Raw genomic sequence first — 13,233 nt, forward strand, 5'->3', positions numbered from 1 at the left:
GCCTGCTGAACCTATCCTACCATTCAAAATAATCAAGACTGATTCTGGGCTTCAATTCCATCATCCCAACTGCTCCCTAAGTTCCCTGATTCCCTTAAAGATCTAAATTATTCTTGTCTAAATCTTAATTATATTCAATCATGACACACTCACAATCCTTGTTCAGGGTAGAGAATTTCAAGTATTCAGAACCTTAAAAATGAAGATATTTCTCCTTATCTTGGTCCTAACGATTGGCCCCTTATCCTGAAACTGCTCCTCATTATAGATCTCTCGGTGTCTACTCCATTAATCCTCTTCAAAACTTGAATGTTTCAATGGACTCACCCCGCAGTCTTCTAAACTCCAGAGAATATAGACGCAATGAACTCAGCCTCTCACAATAGGACTTCTCCCATGTCCCAGGATCCAACCTAATGAGCTTTCACTACACTTCCTCCAATTCAAGTGCATTCTTTCAAATTGGATACCAAATTGTACAGTGGTCAGAATTCTCCAGCTGTTCACATAGGCAGGATTTTCTAGTCCCATCGATGAGACATCCTTGCCAAGTTTCCCAGTGGTGCAGGGTGCAGTCAATGGGAAATTCCATTCATACCAGTGTGACCAGAAGATCCCACCGCCAGTGCACCAATTCCAGCCACGTGAAAGAGGCCACTGGGAGGGCAGCCCATCTCACCAAAGCTCCATACTACTGTTTCAAGACTTCTTTATTCTTGTATTCCAATCGCTTGGCAAGTCATGCTATTTGTTTTCCTAATTACTTGCAGTATAAGCATGCCAAAATTGCATCCTTGTATGAGTGCATCAAGTCACTCTGAACATCAACATTTGCAGTTTTAAACAATGCTTTACTTTTCTTACAACCAAAGTGAACAAACTCTCACTTCCCCATACTACTCTCAATTTGCCACTGGGTTGTCCATTCAACCAGTCTATAACGCTTTGTGTTCTCCTGGCAGCGTGCATTCTTACTTGGTTTTTTTTGTCATCAGCAAATTTAGAAATATTACTCACTGTATCTTCATCTAAATCATTGATTGTAAATAGCTGAGGGCGTTGCACTGATCATTGTGGCACTCCATTAGTCACAGCTTGCCAATTTGAAAATGCTCCATCTATCCCTGTTCTCTGCTTTGATTCCATTATCTGTCTATGCAAATATATCACTCTCAATGCTTAGAGGCCTATATGACATGGTCTCCAGGACGAGCTTTATTTTATCCAACACATTTAAAACTACAGTCTCCAACACCAGAAAAACCCTCATAAAACTCTTGGAGAGAGTTGTACATCATGTGCCACTATCAGTAACTCTGCTGCTCTTCTATCTGAAGTATGACAATCAAATTGATTGTCTCACCCACCAGACGAAAATGGGACGCAGACACAGACAGAAATTGCCCACACCCTGATTTGCTCCACCAGTAAACACAGGAGAACCTATTAGTTTGAAGGAAAATACCAAATTTCAGTATCCTCTCTATTAATGCAAAGCAGATTCGAAGAAAGCAAGATATTTTTAATGAATGTTTAGGTAGTTTATGCTCCTTTGAAAAGGTTCGCTCATTGCATATATTTCAACCAATTCTCTTACCAACGCAGACTCGTCCATCAAGTCCAATAGCCAGGCCAGGAGGACATTCACATCTGTAGGAGCCATCTGTGTTGACACACCGCCCATTCATGCAAATTCCTGGTGTATGGCACTCATCAATGTCTGTTGAAAAACAGAAGGTACACTCATTGTGGCAAAATGTTAATCATGAATCATGAAAACATGCATTCCTGTAAATAAGCTTGGGTGAATCTGTGTTATGGGCAAATCTTCTAAGTTATTTAATGGTATCTTGAATACTAAAAGTTTCCTGTAATTGAGAACTCATTCTTAATACAAGCTATAAGCTCTCTAAGTGTTCTATTTTTTTATAGTGCAACTTTATTCTTTGAAATAGGAAGTACTTCTGACCGATATTTTTCAAGATATAAATACTAAATAATCAAAATTAGCAATTATCTAATCACTGAATTCTGAAAATGAATTTGGTAGGAGATAGAGGAAACCATGCAATCATATGTAATAATGCTGAATTCAGAATCATTATCTATATTGTCGTAAATCAGCATAAATAAGCTTGAAAGTTTCATTTACCTAACTGCCCTCCATAGAAGTGTTAACAGATGGTATCACAGAGAAAGACTTGCTCTATGCACCAGCATGCAGTGAAGTTGCAAGTGAGACCCTTAAAAAAAATTCACAATTTTCCTACTTAAAATTAAAATCATATTCACACTAATATACGAATCAATTTCCACAATTGACATAAGCCCCTCATCTGCCTAAGGGCAATGTCATGTATGGGGTTGCCTTGTGCTCAGATATTTTAGATATGAAATAAATTTGATGATATTTTTTCATTGCTTCAATTCACAAAAATTAAGAAAGGAGTCTAACTAGCATTGTCTCATGTGATTTTAAACCAGATTTTGATTTGCAGATATGACTGCAAATTTATTTATTATATATTTAATACATACATTCGCAAACAGATCTTTGATGTCCTTGAAGGCACTAGTTTTGCAGTGTACACGTGTCCTGTAGGGACCTGACCGTTCTCCTAAAATGTTGAGATTGCTTGATAACAGAGATTTTTCCAGGATTGTTTTTTCTCCCCATGTGAGTAATCCATCTTATCGGCTCCTGCACTTTTTTACCGAACTATCAGGAGGCCCACACTAGAGTGGGCCTCCTGAACCACACAAGGCAATCTTTAATATAAAGTCGATCACTACAGTGCAAACTGTCATCTCAAGATGGAAGAAGGGACTCCAATTTGCAGGCTCTGGGTTTGGCTTTCTGAATATCTTTGCCCTTAAATTTGGAAGATCCTATGGTGTTGGGTCCCACACGTAGCTAGATCTAGAATACCAACTTTATATGTGCTTCATGTAAGCCACATGACCAAAACAGAAAAATTGAGCTCTCATGAGCATGCTCTTGGTACTAGATATATAGTATCTAGCAATAACCTGGGTGTTAGAGATGTTGTCCTGCCACTTGATGTTGCAGAAAGCACTTAAGCAGCAACAGTGGAATGCATCTAGTTGCTTTGTATGATGGCAGTAGGTTTCTCATGCCTCATAATCATAAAGAAGTGATGTGAGGACCATTCAAATAAAAGCTAAATACTGCAGATGCTGGAAATCTGAAATAAAAACAGAAAATGCTGGATAAACTCAGAAAGATCTGGCAGCATCTGTGGAGAGAAACAAAATTAATGTTTTGGATCTCTGACCTACTGAGTTCATCCAGCATTTTGTGTTTTTAATGTGAGGACCAAGGATCAAAGAAAAATACAGCACAGGAACATGCCCTTCGGCCCTCCAAGCCTGTGCCAATCATGATGCCCTAACTAAACTAAAATAAATCTTCTGCCCTTACTCACTCCATATTCCTATACTCCCTCCCTATTCCTGTACCCATCCAGGTAACTCTTAACTGTTACTAATGTGCCTGCTTTCACCACCATCTCTGATGGCGTGTTCCAGGCACCCACCACACCGCGTGAAAAACTTCCCCTGCACATCTCCCTTAAACTTTGTCCCTCACCTTGAACCTGTGCCCTGGTGAACCTTCTTCGCACTCTCTCCGAAACTTCAAGTCCTTCCGGTAGCGTGGTGACCAGAACTGCATGCAATAGTCCAAATGCGGCCTAACAAAGGTTTTATATAGCTGCAACATGATTTCCTAACACTTGTGCTCAATGCCCCAGCTGATGAAGGCAAGCATGTTCTCTTAATCACCTTGGCCACTTGTGTTGCAACTTTTAGGGACCTACACCCACAGATCTCTCTGTATGTTAATGTTCCTAAGGGCCAGTTACAGTATAATTCACAGCTAAATTTGTTCCTCCAAAATGCATCACCTCACACTTGTCTGGATTAAACTCCATTTGCCATTCTGTGCCCAAGTCTCCAATCTATTTACATCCTGTTGTATCCTCTGACAATATCCCCAATGCCTGGTAGAATTTTATCTTTATTTTGAAATTAACTCCATGCTGTCTTAAAAGCCCGTGGGTGAGCCGGTGAAATGCTGAGCTTGCTTTATCAGGCAATTATCATCAACCAATGCCTTATTTTTGGACAGGATATTGCCAAGATATCATCATTTCTGTCTGATGGGCAGGATGAGTCGATAAGATCATTAGAGAGAGCCGAGAAATCAGGTTTGGCCTGATTTCTTGCCTCTCATGATCTTACTGGCACTGAATATCAGGCGCGATCAGCCAGGCCGGGAGGGTTGATTGTTCGGGGGTGGGGGGGCACCATCGGCTGCAGAGCCCCATGGTAGCCAGTGGGGAGGGTGGATGAGGCCGCAGGGCTGGCTCTAGCAGCAGAGGCAGTGACAGGTTTCTGCGCCCTCTGCTGCTATCAGCCAGCTTTCAGACGATTTAGGCACTGCCCACTCCCCTTGCTGGCAAATTTCAAGTTGGTCAAGATTTGTTTGCCAGAGTCAGGTAAGATTCAATTTTTAAGTCACCCAAAACAAAGGCACAAATTTTTCCCATTTTCACGCTCGTTTAGGACTTACAATATTTTTGATAAGATCACACCCTGGGTCTTTATCATGTCCCAAACAACCACAAGTGCAGGGTTTGTCATCAGCTAGATAAGTTCAAGCTTTAGTAAAGCTTGAGCAGTTGCTGGTATCACTATGGTGCAACCACAAGGCTGAAAGCTTTGTGGATAATAATGTGGTCACCCTGTAGCTTTAAGGAGTTCAGGCAGAGAGAGAATAAGTGACTGTCAGAAAGTTAAGGAGGCCCCAGCAGGTAGCGTCAAGACTCCCTTAAAATGTATCTCACTTTCCAACTTTTTTTAATTCTAAATACTGGTGACAATGGTTTATCTTGGGGCCATATATGGCTCAGCTGTAAAAGGGGGCAGAATGAATATTAGAATAGCAATAGTGGACGGCAATTTTATAGTTAAAAGGACAAACAGTGTTTCTGCAGCCACAGACATGAATCCAGAGTAGTATGTTGTCTCCCAGTGCCAGGATCAAGGATGCTACCTACCAGCTGTACAGCACTCTAAGGAGACAGGGTGAATACCTAGACATGTGGTCGATAATAGGTAACAGTAAAAATCGCCATCGTCCCAGATGACCATAGGCTGCTTGCCCCTTTGAGTACTTTATAACTGGTAAGGAAGAAGATAGAATTCAGATAATTGGTATTAAAAAAACTTACCAATGCAAACACGTCCATTAGATGCTAACTCAAAACCAGGCTTACAGATGCACTTGAAGCTGCCATCTTCATTGATGCACATTCCATTCAGACACATGTTTCTCTGGGAGCATTCATCCTGGTCTGAAATTGCAGATTACATTAATAAATTGCACACATTATTAATATTAACATTTATTGAGCATTTGCATTTCATCTAAACATTGATCAAAGTTGTAGTATACTCATAATTTAAGACAAACGTGTTAATACATAATTAAACAAAAATGTCAATTTACAAGATAGCTTAAAAGGCAAGCTTTAAAATCTCAATAAATATTAATAAAGATAAATATTAAAACTTAATGGCAAATCTCCTCTTTTTTTGTTTGTATTAGTTTATTGCATCTATATGAGCTGCATACCCATGCAATTTTTCCCATCAGGTGTCAGCTGAAACCCAGCATTACAAATACATTGGAAACTGCCTTCTGTGTTCACACAACGACCATGTTTGCAGATCTGACCATTCTGAACACATTCATCAATATCTGAAAAACAACAAAAACAACCCATGTTAAAATAATGAGTAATTATTGAGTTTGAAATAATTAATTTTGAGCAACTATCCAATTTGATGTGTTGTTTCAACCATCATGTGGGAGTATTATGTAATGAAATATTTTAAAATATTTTAACTATCACTGCTAAATGAATATTATGAATACAATATAATCTAATACCATTACTAAGTATTTGTTAACTTAGAACTACAATGCTTTTTGAGCAGAAAAATAATCATTCCATTCAAGCTGCCTATGAATTTACTCTTTGTTCCACTGAGTTGCCTATGCCATTCATAAAGTTCAATAACCAGGATTTGCTTCAGATGTCAGAATCTTTATTACTGAAACCCCAAAACACTCATTTATCTCTTCTGTTTCCAGTTAGCCAAACAATCCTTTGTCAATGCCAGTGTGTTACCCTCCAAACCATGTTATCTTACTTTGTGCAGTAATCTCTAACCTGGTACCTTATCAAATACCTTCTGAAAATTCAGGTACACCTCTTTTCAAGACTCACTTAAGAATCCTGCTGCATGGAAGGTGGCTCAACGTCACTTGCTACCTGTGGAGCAAAACAGCTCTAGCAGTCTGCGGGTGAATCCTGAGAGCCAATTTTGAGATCTTTAGGCAGAGATTGTTTCCTCATACACATTAAATATAGCCTAAAGGAATTTCTAGAACAATAACTAATCACAGTTCAGGTCTAAATTTGAGCTTATTTTTAGTCTGCCATTGACACTCACTCAGGAACAATGCTTTGCTTCTCTACTGGAAGAATCATAATATCCTTACCTTTTATTCCCTGACATCTTTGTTTATTCTCTCCTACCCTCTAACCTATGCCAGATTTTACCTTTCACCTTCTTTCCCCTTTCAATTGTGTAAAGCCCATCACATTTCTACCTTCCATCAGTTGCAAAGAAGTCATTCAATGCAAAATATTAATTCTATTTTTCTCTCCACAGATGCTGCCATTGCTGCAAGTACTGCCATTACTTTCTGTTTTAATTTTAGATTTCCAATCTGCAGTATTTCCTTTCATTTATTCTAACTCTGGCATTAATGTCAGAGCCCTCTGTTCAACATTCACCAGTAATAAAGCATCCATTTTAAAGTCGGAGGGGGAAAACTAAACTGGCCACAATAGCCTTATATGTTACATTACTGTTACTTATTTGCTTTGCCACTAGTAAGCAAAGTCAAGTCATCGTAATCCAACATGAAAATAGGCTTCTCTCCCTTCAAAGGGAGGGTGGTGATTTAACCTGAGGATCAGATGAGGGGCAGGGTTGAAAAGGCAGGCCTTTTGAATAACCTCAGTTGGTACAGGAATAGAACCTGTACTGTTGGCATCATTCTGAAACACTAACCAGCTGTCCAACCAACTGTGCCAAATCAACCCATGAGTAAGCATCAAGGGGATGGCTGTAGCAATCTGCCAGTGTTATTTCAAGATGAAGTTCCTCTTCTTTATCTGCCAATATCTTCCCATCAATTATATTTTCCACTTTTGTCAAAATGAATTGTTCTACCTCTACCTGCATTTGCTGGATAAACTACTTTGCTTTTCTCAAATCCAGCATTTTCAAATGTGTTGGAATGTGCATATACTGGCCCTCACTATTCTGCACTGGTGTTGCTGCTATTTTGATATTATCTGAAAATATTGATAGATCTTAACTGATTCAATAATTTATAAAAACAAATAAACAGCAGTGAATTAAGTGTAGCAAGTAATATTTTATAAAGTCTGCAGATGATACAACTACTCATATTTATACAGTGCCTTTAATATAATGTTTCAAGTTGCTTCACAAGAGCTTTATAAAGCAAATTGGACACCAAATCACAATGAGTTTTGGGACAGTAGCAAAAAGGTAAGTTTTTTAAGAAGTGATATAAAGGAAATGGCGGAGGTGATAGTGGATGCCTTGGTGGTTATTTTCCAGACGTCGCTGGATTCCGGGGAAGTGCCGGGATTGGAAAACGGCTAATGTTACGCCATTGTTTAAGAAGGGTGCCAGGCAAAAGGCGGGGAATTATAGGCCGGTTAGTTTAACGTCTGTTGTAGGTAAAATGTTAGAATCCGTCATCAAGGAGGAAATAGCGAGGCATCTTGAGGGGAATTGCTTGATAGAGCAGACGCAGCACGGTTTCGTTAAGGGGAAGTCGTGTCTGACAAATTTACTGGAGTTCTACGAGGATGTGTCTAGGGCGGTGGATAGAGGAGAGCCGGTGGATGTGGTCTTTCTTGATTTTCAGAAGGCGTTTGACAAGGTACCTCACAAGAGGTTATTGCAGAAGGTCAGGGGACATGGAGTTGGGGGTAGGGTGTTAGCGTGGATAGAGGACAGGTTGTCAAATAGGAGGCAGAGAGTGGGGGTCAATGGGTGCTATTCGGATTGGCGGTTGGTGACTAGTGGAGTGCCCCAGGGGTCGGTGCTGGGGCCTCAGCTATTTACCATTTATATAGATGATCTGGAGGAGGGAACCGAGTGTATGGTGTCGAAATTTGCTGATGACACCAAGATTGGTGGAACGGCAAATTGCGCGGAGGCTGTGGAGAGTCTGCAGAAGGATCTAGATAGGCTAGGCGAATGGGCCAGGAACTGGCAAATGGAATTTAATGTTGGCAAGTGCGAGGTGGTCCACTTTGGTAGGAATAATGGTAGGAAGCATTATTACTTACGTGGAGAAAAACTGCAGCAGGCGACGGTGCAGAGGGACCTCGGGGTCCTTGTGCATGAGTCGCAAAAACCCAGCTTGCAGGTACAGCAGGTGGTCAGGAAGGCAAATGGGATGCTGGCCTTCATAGCGAGGGGGATTGAATATAAAAGTAGGGAGGTCTTGCTGCGGCTGTATAGGGCATTGGTGAGACCGCAGCTGGAGTACTGTGTGCAGTTTTGGGCGCCGTACTTACGCAAGGATATTTTGGCTTTGGGGGGAGTGCAGAGGAGGTTTACTAGGCTGATGCCGGAGTTGAGGGGGTTGAGCTATGAGGAGAGGCTGAATAAACTAGGCTTGTACTCGTTAGAGTTTAGAAGAATGAGGGGAGATCTCATTGAGACGTATAAGATGATGAATGGAGAGGCTCTTCCCGCTCAGAAAGGACAGTAGGACTAGGGGGCACAGCCTCTAGATAAAGGGGGCGCGGTTTAGAACGGAGTTGAGGAGGAACTTCTTCAAAGGGTGGTGAATCTCTGGAATTCTCTGCCCGTTGAGGAGGTGGAGGCTGCCTCGCTAAATATTTTTAAGACGCGGGTTGATGGGTTTTTGATAAGAGAGGGGATTAAGGGTTATGGGGAGAGGGCGGGAATGTGAAACTGAGCCACGACAGATCAGCCATGATCTTATTGAATGGCGGGGCAGGCTCAAAGGGCCAGATGGCCTACTCCTGCTCCTATTTCTTATGTTCTTATGAAGAGAGAGAGAGATAAAGAAGTAAAGGAGCAAATTACCAAGAGGTCAGATTTATAGGAGCACAGATGGATTGAAGGAGAAAGAAGAGAGCATGAAGAGATTTGATAATAATATTATCATTGCCATTTAATCAGGAACCAACATGAGACTGGATGTGACTGATACAGGCAGCAGAGTTCTTGGAGAACTCGTTTGCTAAGTGATGAATGAATATGGGTGGTCAGCCAGGAGTGCATTGGAATAGTCAGCTTTTGAGATAACAAATACATGGATGAGGGTTTTAGTAGTAGATAAACTGTGGCAGGGGCAGAGTCAGGTGTACCAAAGTCAGAGTTAGGAAATAGAAAGTCTTAGTTATGGTAATGATATGTATTTGAAAGCTCATCTTAGGATCAAATATCACACTGAGGTTAAGAACAGCATGGAACAGTCTGGAGAGCTCAGTAGTTCGGAAAAACAGTTTGTGTGAAGGACAGAAGATTCTCCCTATATTTAGCTGGAGGAAATTTCTGTTCATCCAGTACTATGTCAAATAAACAGTCTAACTAAAGGGAAGGTAGAAAAAAGCACCAATGAAGTAGACCTGGAAGTTGCGAGCATACAGGGGGAAATGGGGGACATAGTGGAGGTGATTTTCCCATCCTGTTGCGCTGCCTTTTGGGTACAGCAGTCTGGGAGACTCTAGTGGCAGTTGATTCACATGATCCGTGCTGGGCATCTGGGCCTGAGCATGTCTCCCAGCGTCAGATTTCCAGTGCCGACAGATTCACATTGAAAATCAGGGAGCTGGTGGCCCGACCCCACTGGAGGTAAGGGATGGTAATCAAGGCACTCCCAGAGAGTCAGGTGCCGAGGGTGCCCTTTTGGCAGTGCCAGTCTGGGGTCCTTGCACTGTCCAAGAGGGAAAGTGCCAAGGCCCAGGTGCCTTCCTTCACCCTTCAATGTTTGGAGCAGTTTTCTCTGAATTAGATATTTTGTAATAGTAGATACTTTGTAATAGAAAATAGCAAAACTGTTAAATTATGATGTAAATCTCAGACAGAGTTTTATAAATGAGGGGTGAAGTTTGATTGAAGATACTAATGAACAGAATGAAACCAAACTGAACAGTTATAACTATCTGGAAAGAATGAACAGGCTGGGCACGTCTTTCCTCTAGAAAAGAGAAGGCAAAAGACAAGGCTAAGGGGATGAACTAATTTTAGGATAGATGTAGCAATATTTCTATTTGTGGAAGAGTCCTAAACTAGAAATCAAAAACATAAGATAGCCCAGAATAAATCCAAAAGGGAACTTAGGGCATTTTTAAAAAAAAATTAGATTAGAATTTAGAACATGCAGTAGGTGAGCAAATAGTATAAATGTATTTAAGGTGAAGCTAGATAAGTATGAAGGAGAAAGGAATAGAAGTGTATGCTGATGGGGTCAGATGAAGTAAGATGGAAAGCAGCTCGATTGGGGCATAAGCATCAAGAAACACCAGCTACACCTATTTGTGTGTTGTAAATTCTATGTAATAATGGGCACCTAAACAAAGTATTGGAAAGCAATAACTTTTTTTTTCAAAATTAAAACATTGTTCCAACTTTTAAGTATGAAAGCAAAATGGAGTACTGATAACATACCCACACAAGTAATTTTGGTAGCAGTGCTCTGAAAACCAGGAAGACAACGGCAAAAGTAAGAACCTTGCGTGTTCTCACATTTTCCATGCATGCAGGGGTTGCTTACACATTCATCCACATCTGTTTAAAGGAAAATATCACAATTAGACAGGCATACGTGATTAGATATTAAAATGACTGTTCAGAGAGAAGGACATTTAAAAATGTAATACACAGCAGTTATATATAGTCACTTTAACTTGTAACTAATTTTGATATTTTTGTCTCTATCAAAAAAGAAACATTTAAAATGCCAATTATGGCAGAACCATTGACATTGTACTGCTTGTAATGCAAACATACTCAATCATCATATTCATAGAATCCCTACAGTGCAGAAGGAGGCCATTTGGCCAATGCATCAGCACAGATTCTCTGAGAAAGCCTACTGCACAGGTCCAGGCCCTATCCCCATAACCCCACACATTGATCCTGTTAATCTGCCTAACCTGCACATCTTTGGACATGAAGGCACAATTTAGCATGGCCAATCTAACCTGCACATTTTTGGTTTTGCTTTGCTGTTATTTTTGACAGCAATCATTACCACCTGCTTATTCAAATACTCAAGACCACCATTCAGCAAGCAAGATGATGATTTGATTTACATTGCCAGAACCATTTGGAGGAAGTTAAAACACACAATGGACATGAAATCATACATCTAGTAACCAACACATAAGGGAGGGATTCAACACCGCCAAAGTGGTGCAGAAAGATAGCTTGAAACCAATCCCAAACGCTGATCAAGCTTTGGTTTTGCATCTTTAAATGTTGCAACAAAGAATCACAGGTATAAATTAAGTAAACAACAATATAGGTGGAAATCACAGGTGTAAATTAAGTAAACAACAATGCCCTTTAGAACACTACATTTAGACTTAAACTATGGCAGCGGGATAAAGGATCAGGGTCCAAACAAGAAAATAATTTTTCAAAAATATGACAATATGAAGTTAAAAGTAGGTGGTCAGTGAGAGATACTACAACATAAAGACTGTTGTAAAAAGCCATTCAGCTCCTTGTTTCTAATCCACATTGATGATGCATTCTTTCTCCCGTTTTGTTATTCATCTACGAGATGTAGGAGTTGCTGGCAGGCCAGCGTTTAATGCCCATCCAAAATTGCCCATTCTTCTTCCCAAATGCTTCTTAGATGATTTGAAAGCTCAACATTGAGAATAATAAACTCGCCCTGACATCATACTGGGATACAACATAACATACTCCAACAGAGTGATTTGAATCATACCAACACATTCGCCTCTTCCATCAAGTTTATAACCCATATAACACTCGCAGCGATAACTAGGTCCAGGAAGTGGTATGCAACGACCGTTAAAACAGAGGTTTCCGTAAATCTGGCAGGGATCAGTTACATTTAAAGGTCCTAGAAAAGAAACAGTGAAAAATTCATAATAAGTAATAGAGTTAGTTAACAAATATTTAAACAAGTACTGATAATAAGGGTAACGTCATCTTACGAAGTCCATTAGGCCAAACATCAGGCCTGAGTCCTGGTCCAAGCTCGGGTCTGGGTCCTGGTCCAACGTCAGGCCTGGGTCCTGGTCTAACATCAGGCCTGGGTCCTGGTCCAACATCAGGCCTGGGTCCTGGTCCAACATCAGGCCTGGGTCTGGGTCTACCATCAGGCCTGGGTCTGGGTCCACCATCAGTCCAAGAAACATCAATGCATAATTTAAGATAATCATCTGGAAGTGAACAGATATAATGATGGTCATTATATTTAGATAAAACACAAATAAAGCAAAAAACTCTCGATTGATTGGACTTTATAGTGACTTAATGATCTCTTTATTTTCAGCTAAAATATAAACATATTACCAATAGAGCACCTTTCATAATTTTATATAAAACCTGCTATGGTCTCTTCTGGTTTGCTGCCACCATACATATAGATTTTGATGCAGATCGCAAAGGACCTGCTTCTGTGCTATCTATGCCAGGCAAGATATTGTGAAAGCCGGGGGGTTCTAGTTGAACACAATTACAAGTTTATTAGTAACAAGAATTGTATGGACTGCAGTGGTTCAACAAGGTAGCTCATCACCAGCATCGAGGGCAATCGGAGATTGGCAATAAATGCTGGCATAGCCAGTGAAGCCCATATCCCTTGAATTAAATAAAACAGTTCTGCACAGGCCTTGATCTAACCTGGGTCCTAATAGTTCCACGGGCTGATTACTTGATCAAATGCCCGATTCATAAGGTATACATGAAGTTCTGATGATAGCAGTCACAGACAGCAGTGATCAGCTGCAGTAGGGATCACAAGCAATACTGAACATCTAACATAGAAGCTGTACCTTTTAATTATAAATTAGAAGG

General features: G+C 40.5%; 1 protein-coding gene across 2 annotated transcripts in view; it reads right to left on the bottom strand.

Annotated features, from left to right (window-relative positions):
- The window catches only part of LOC145360729 (fibrillin-1-like), a 407,592-nt gene that overhangs the window by 199,406 nt on the left and 194,953 nt on the right, over window positions 1-13,233 (bottom strand). For both annotated transcript variants that reach the window (XM_080216108.1, XM_080216109.1), the window contains exons 10-15: window positions 12,369-12,596; window positions 12,137-12,274; window positions 10,846-10,965; window positions 5,660-5,785; window positions 5,256-5,378; window positions 1,598-1,720 (exon numbers count right to left, since the gene is read on the bottom strand). In XM_080216108.1, the coding sequence (XP_080072234.1) occupies window positions 1,598-1,720; window positions 5,256-5,378; window positions 5,660-5,785; window positions 10,846-10,965; window positions 12,137-12,274; window positions 12,369-12,596 (858 nt within the window). The remainder of the gene's footprint in view (window positions 1-1,597; window positions 1,721-5,255; window positions 5,379-5,659; window positions 5,786-10,845; window positions 10,966-12,136; window positions 12,275-12,368; window positions 12,597-13,233) is intronic.

This window comes from Carcharhinus amblyrhynchos, chromosome 32, assembly GCF_965287045.1.
Source record: "Carcharhinus amblyrhynchos chromosome 32, sCarAmb.v2.hapA, whole genome shotgun sequence".
Lineage (NCBI taxonomy): Eukaryota > Metazoa > Chordata > Chondrichthyes > Carcharhiniformes > Carcharhinidae > Carcharhinus > Carcharhinus amblyrhynchos.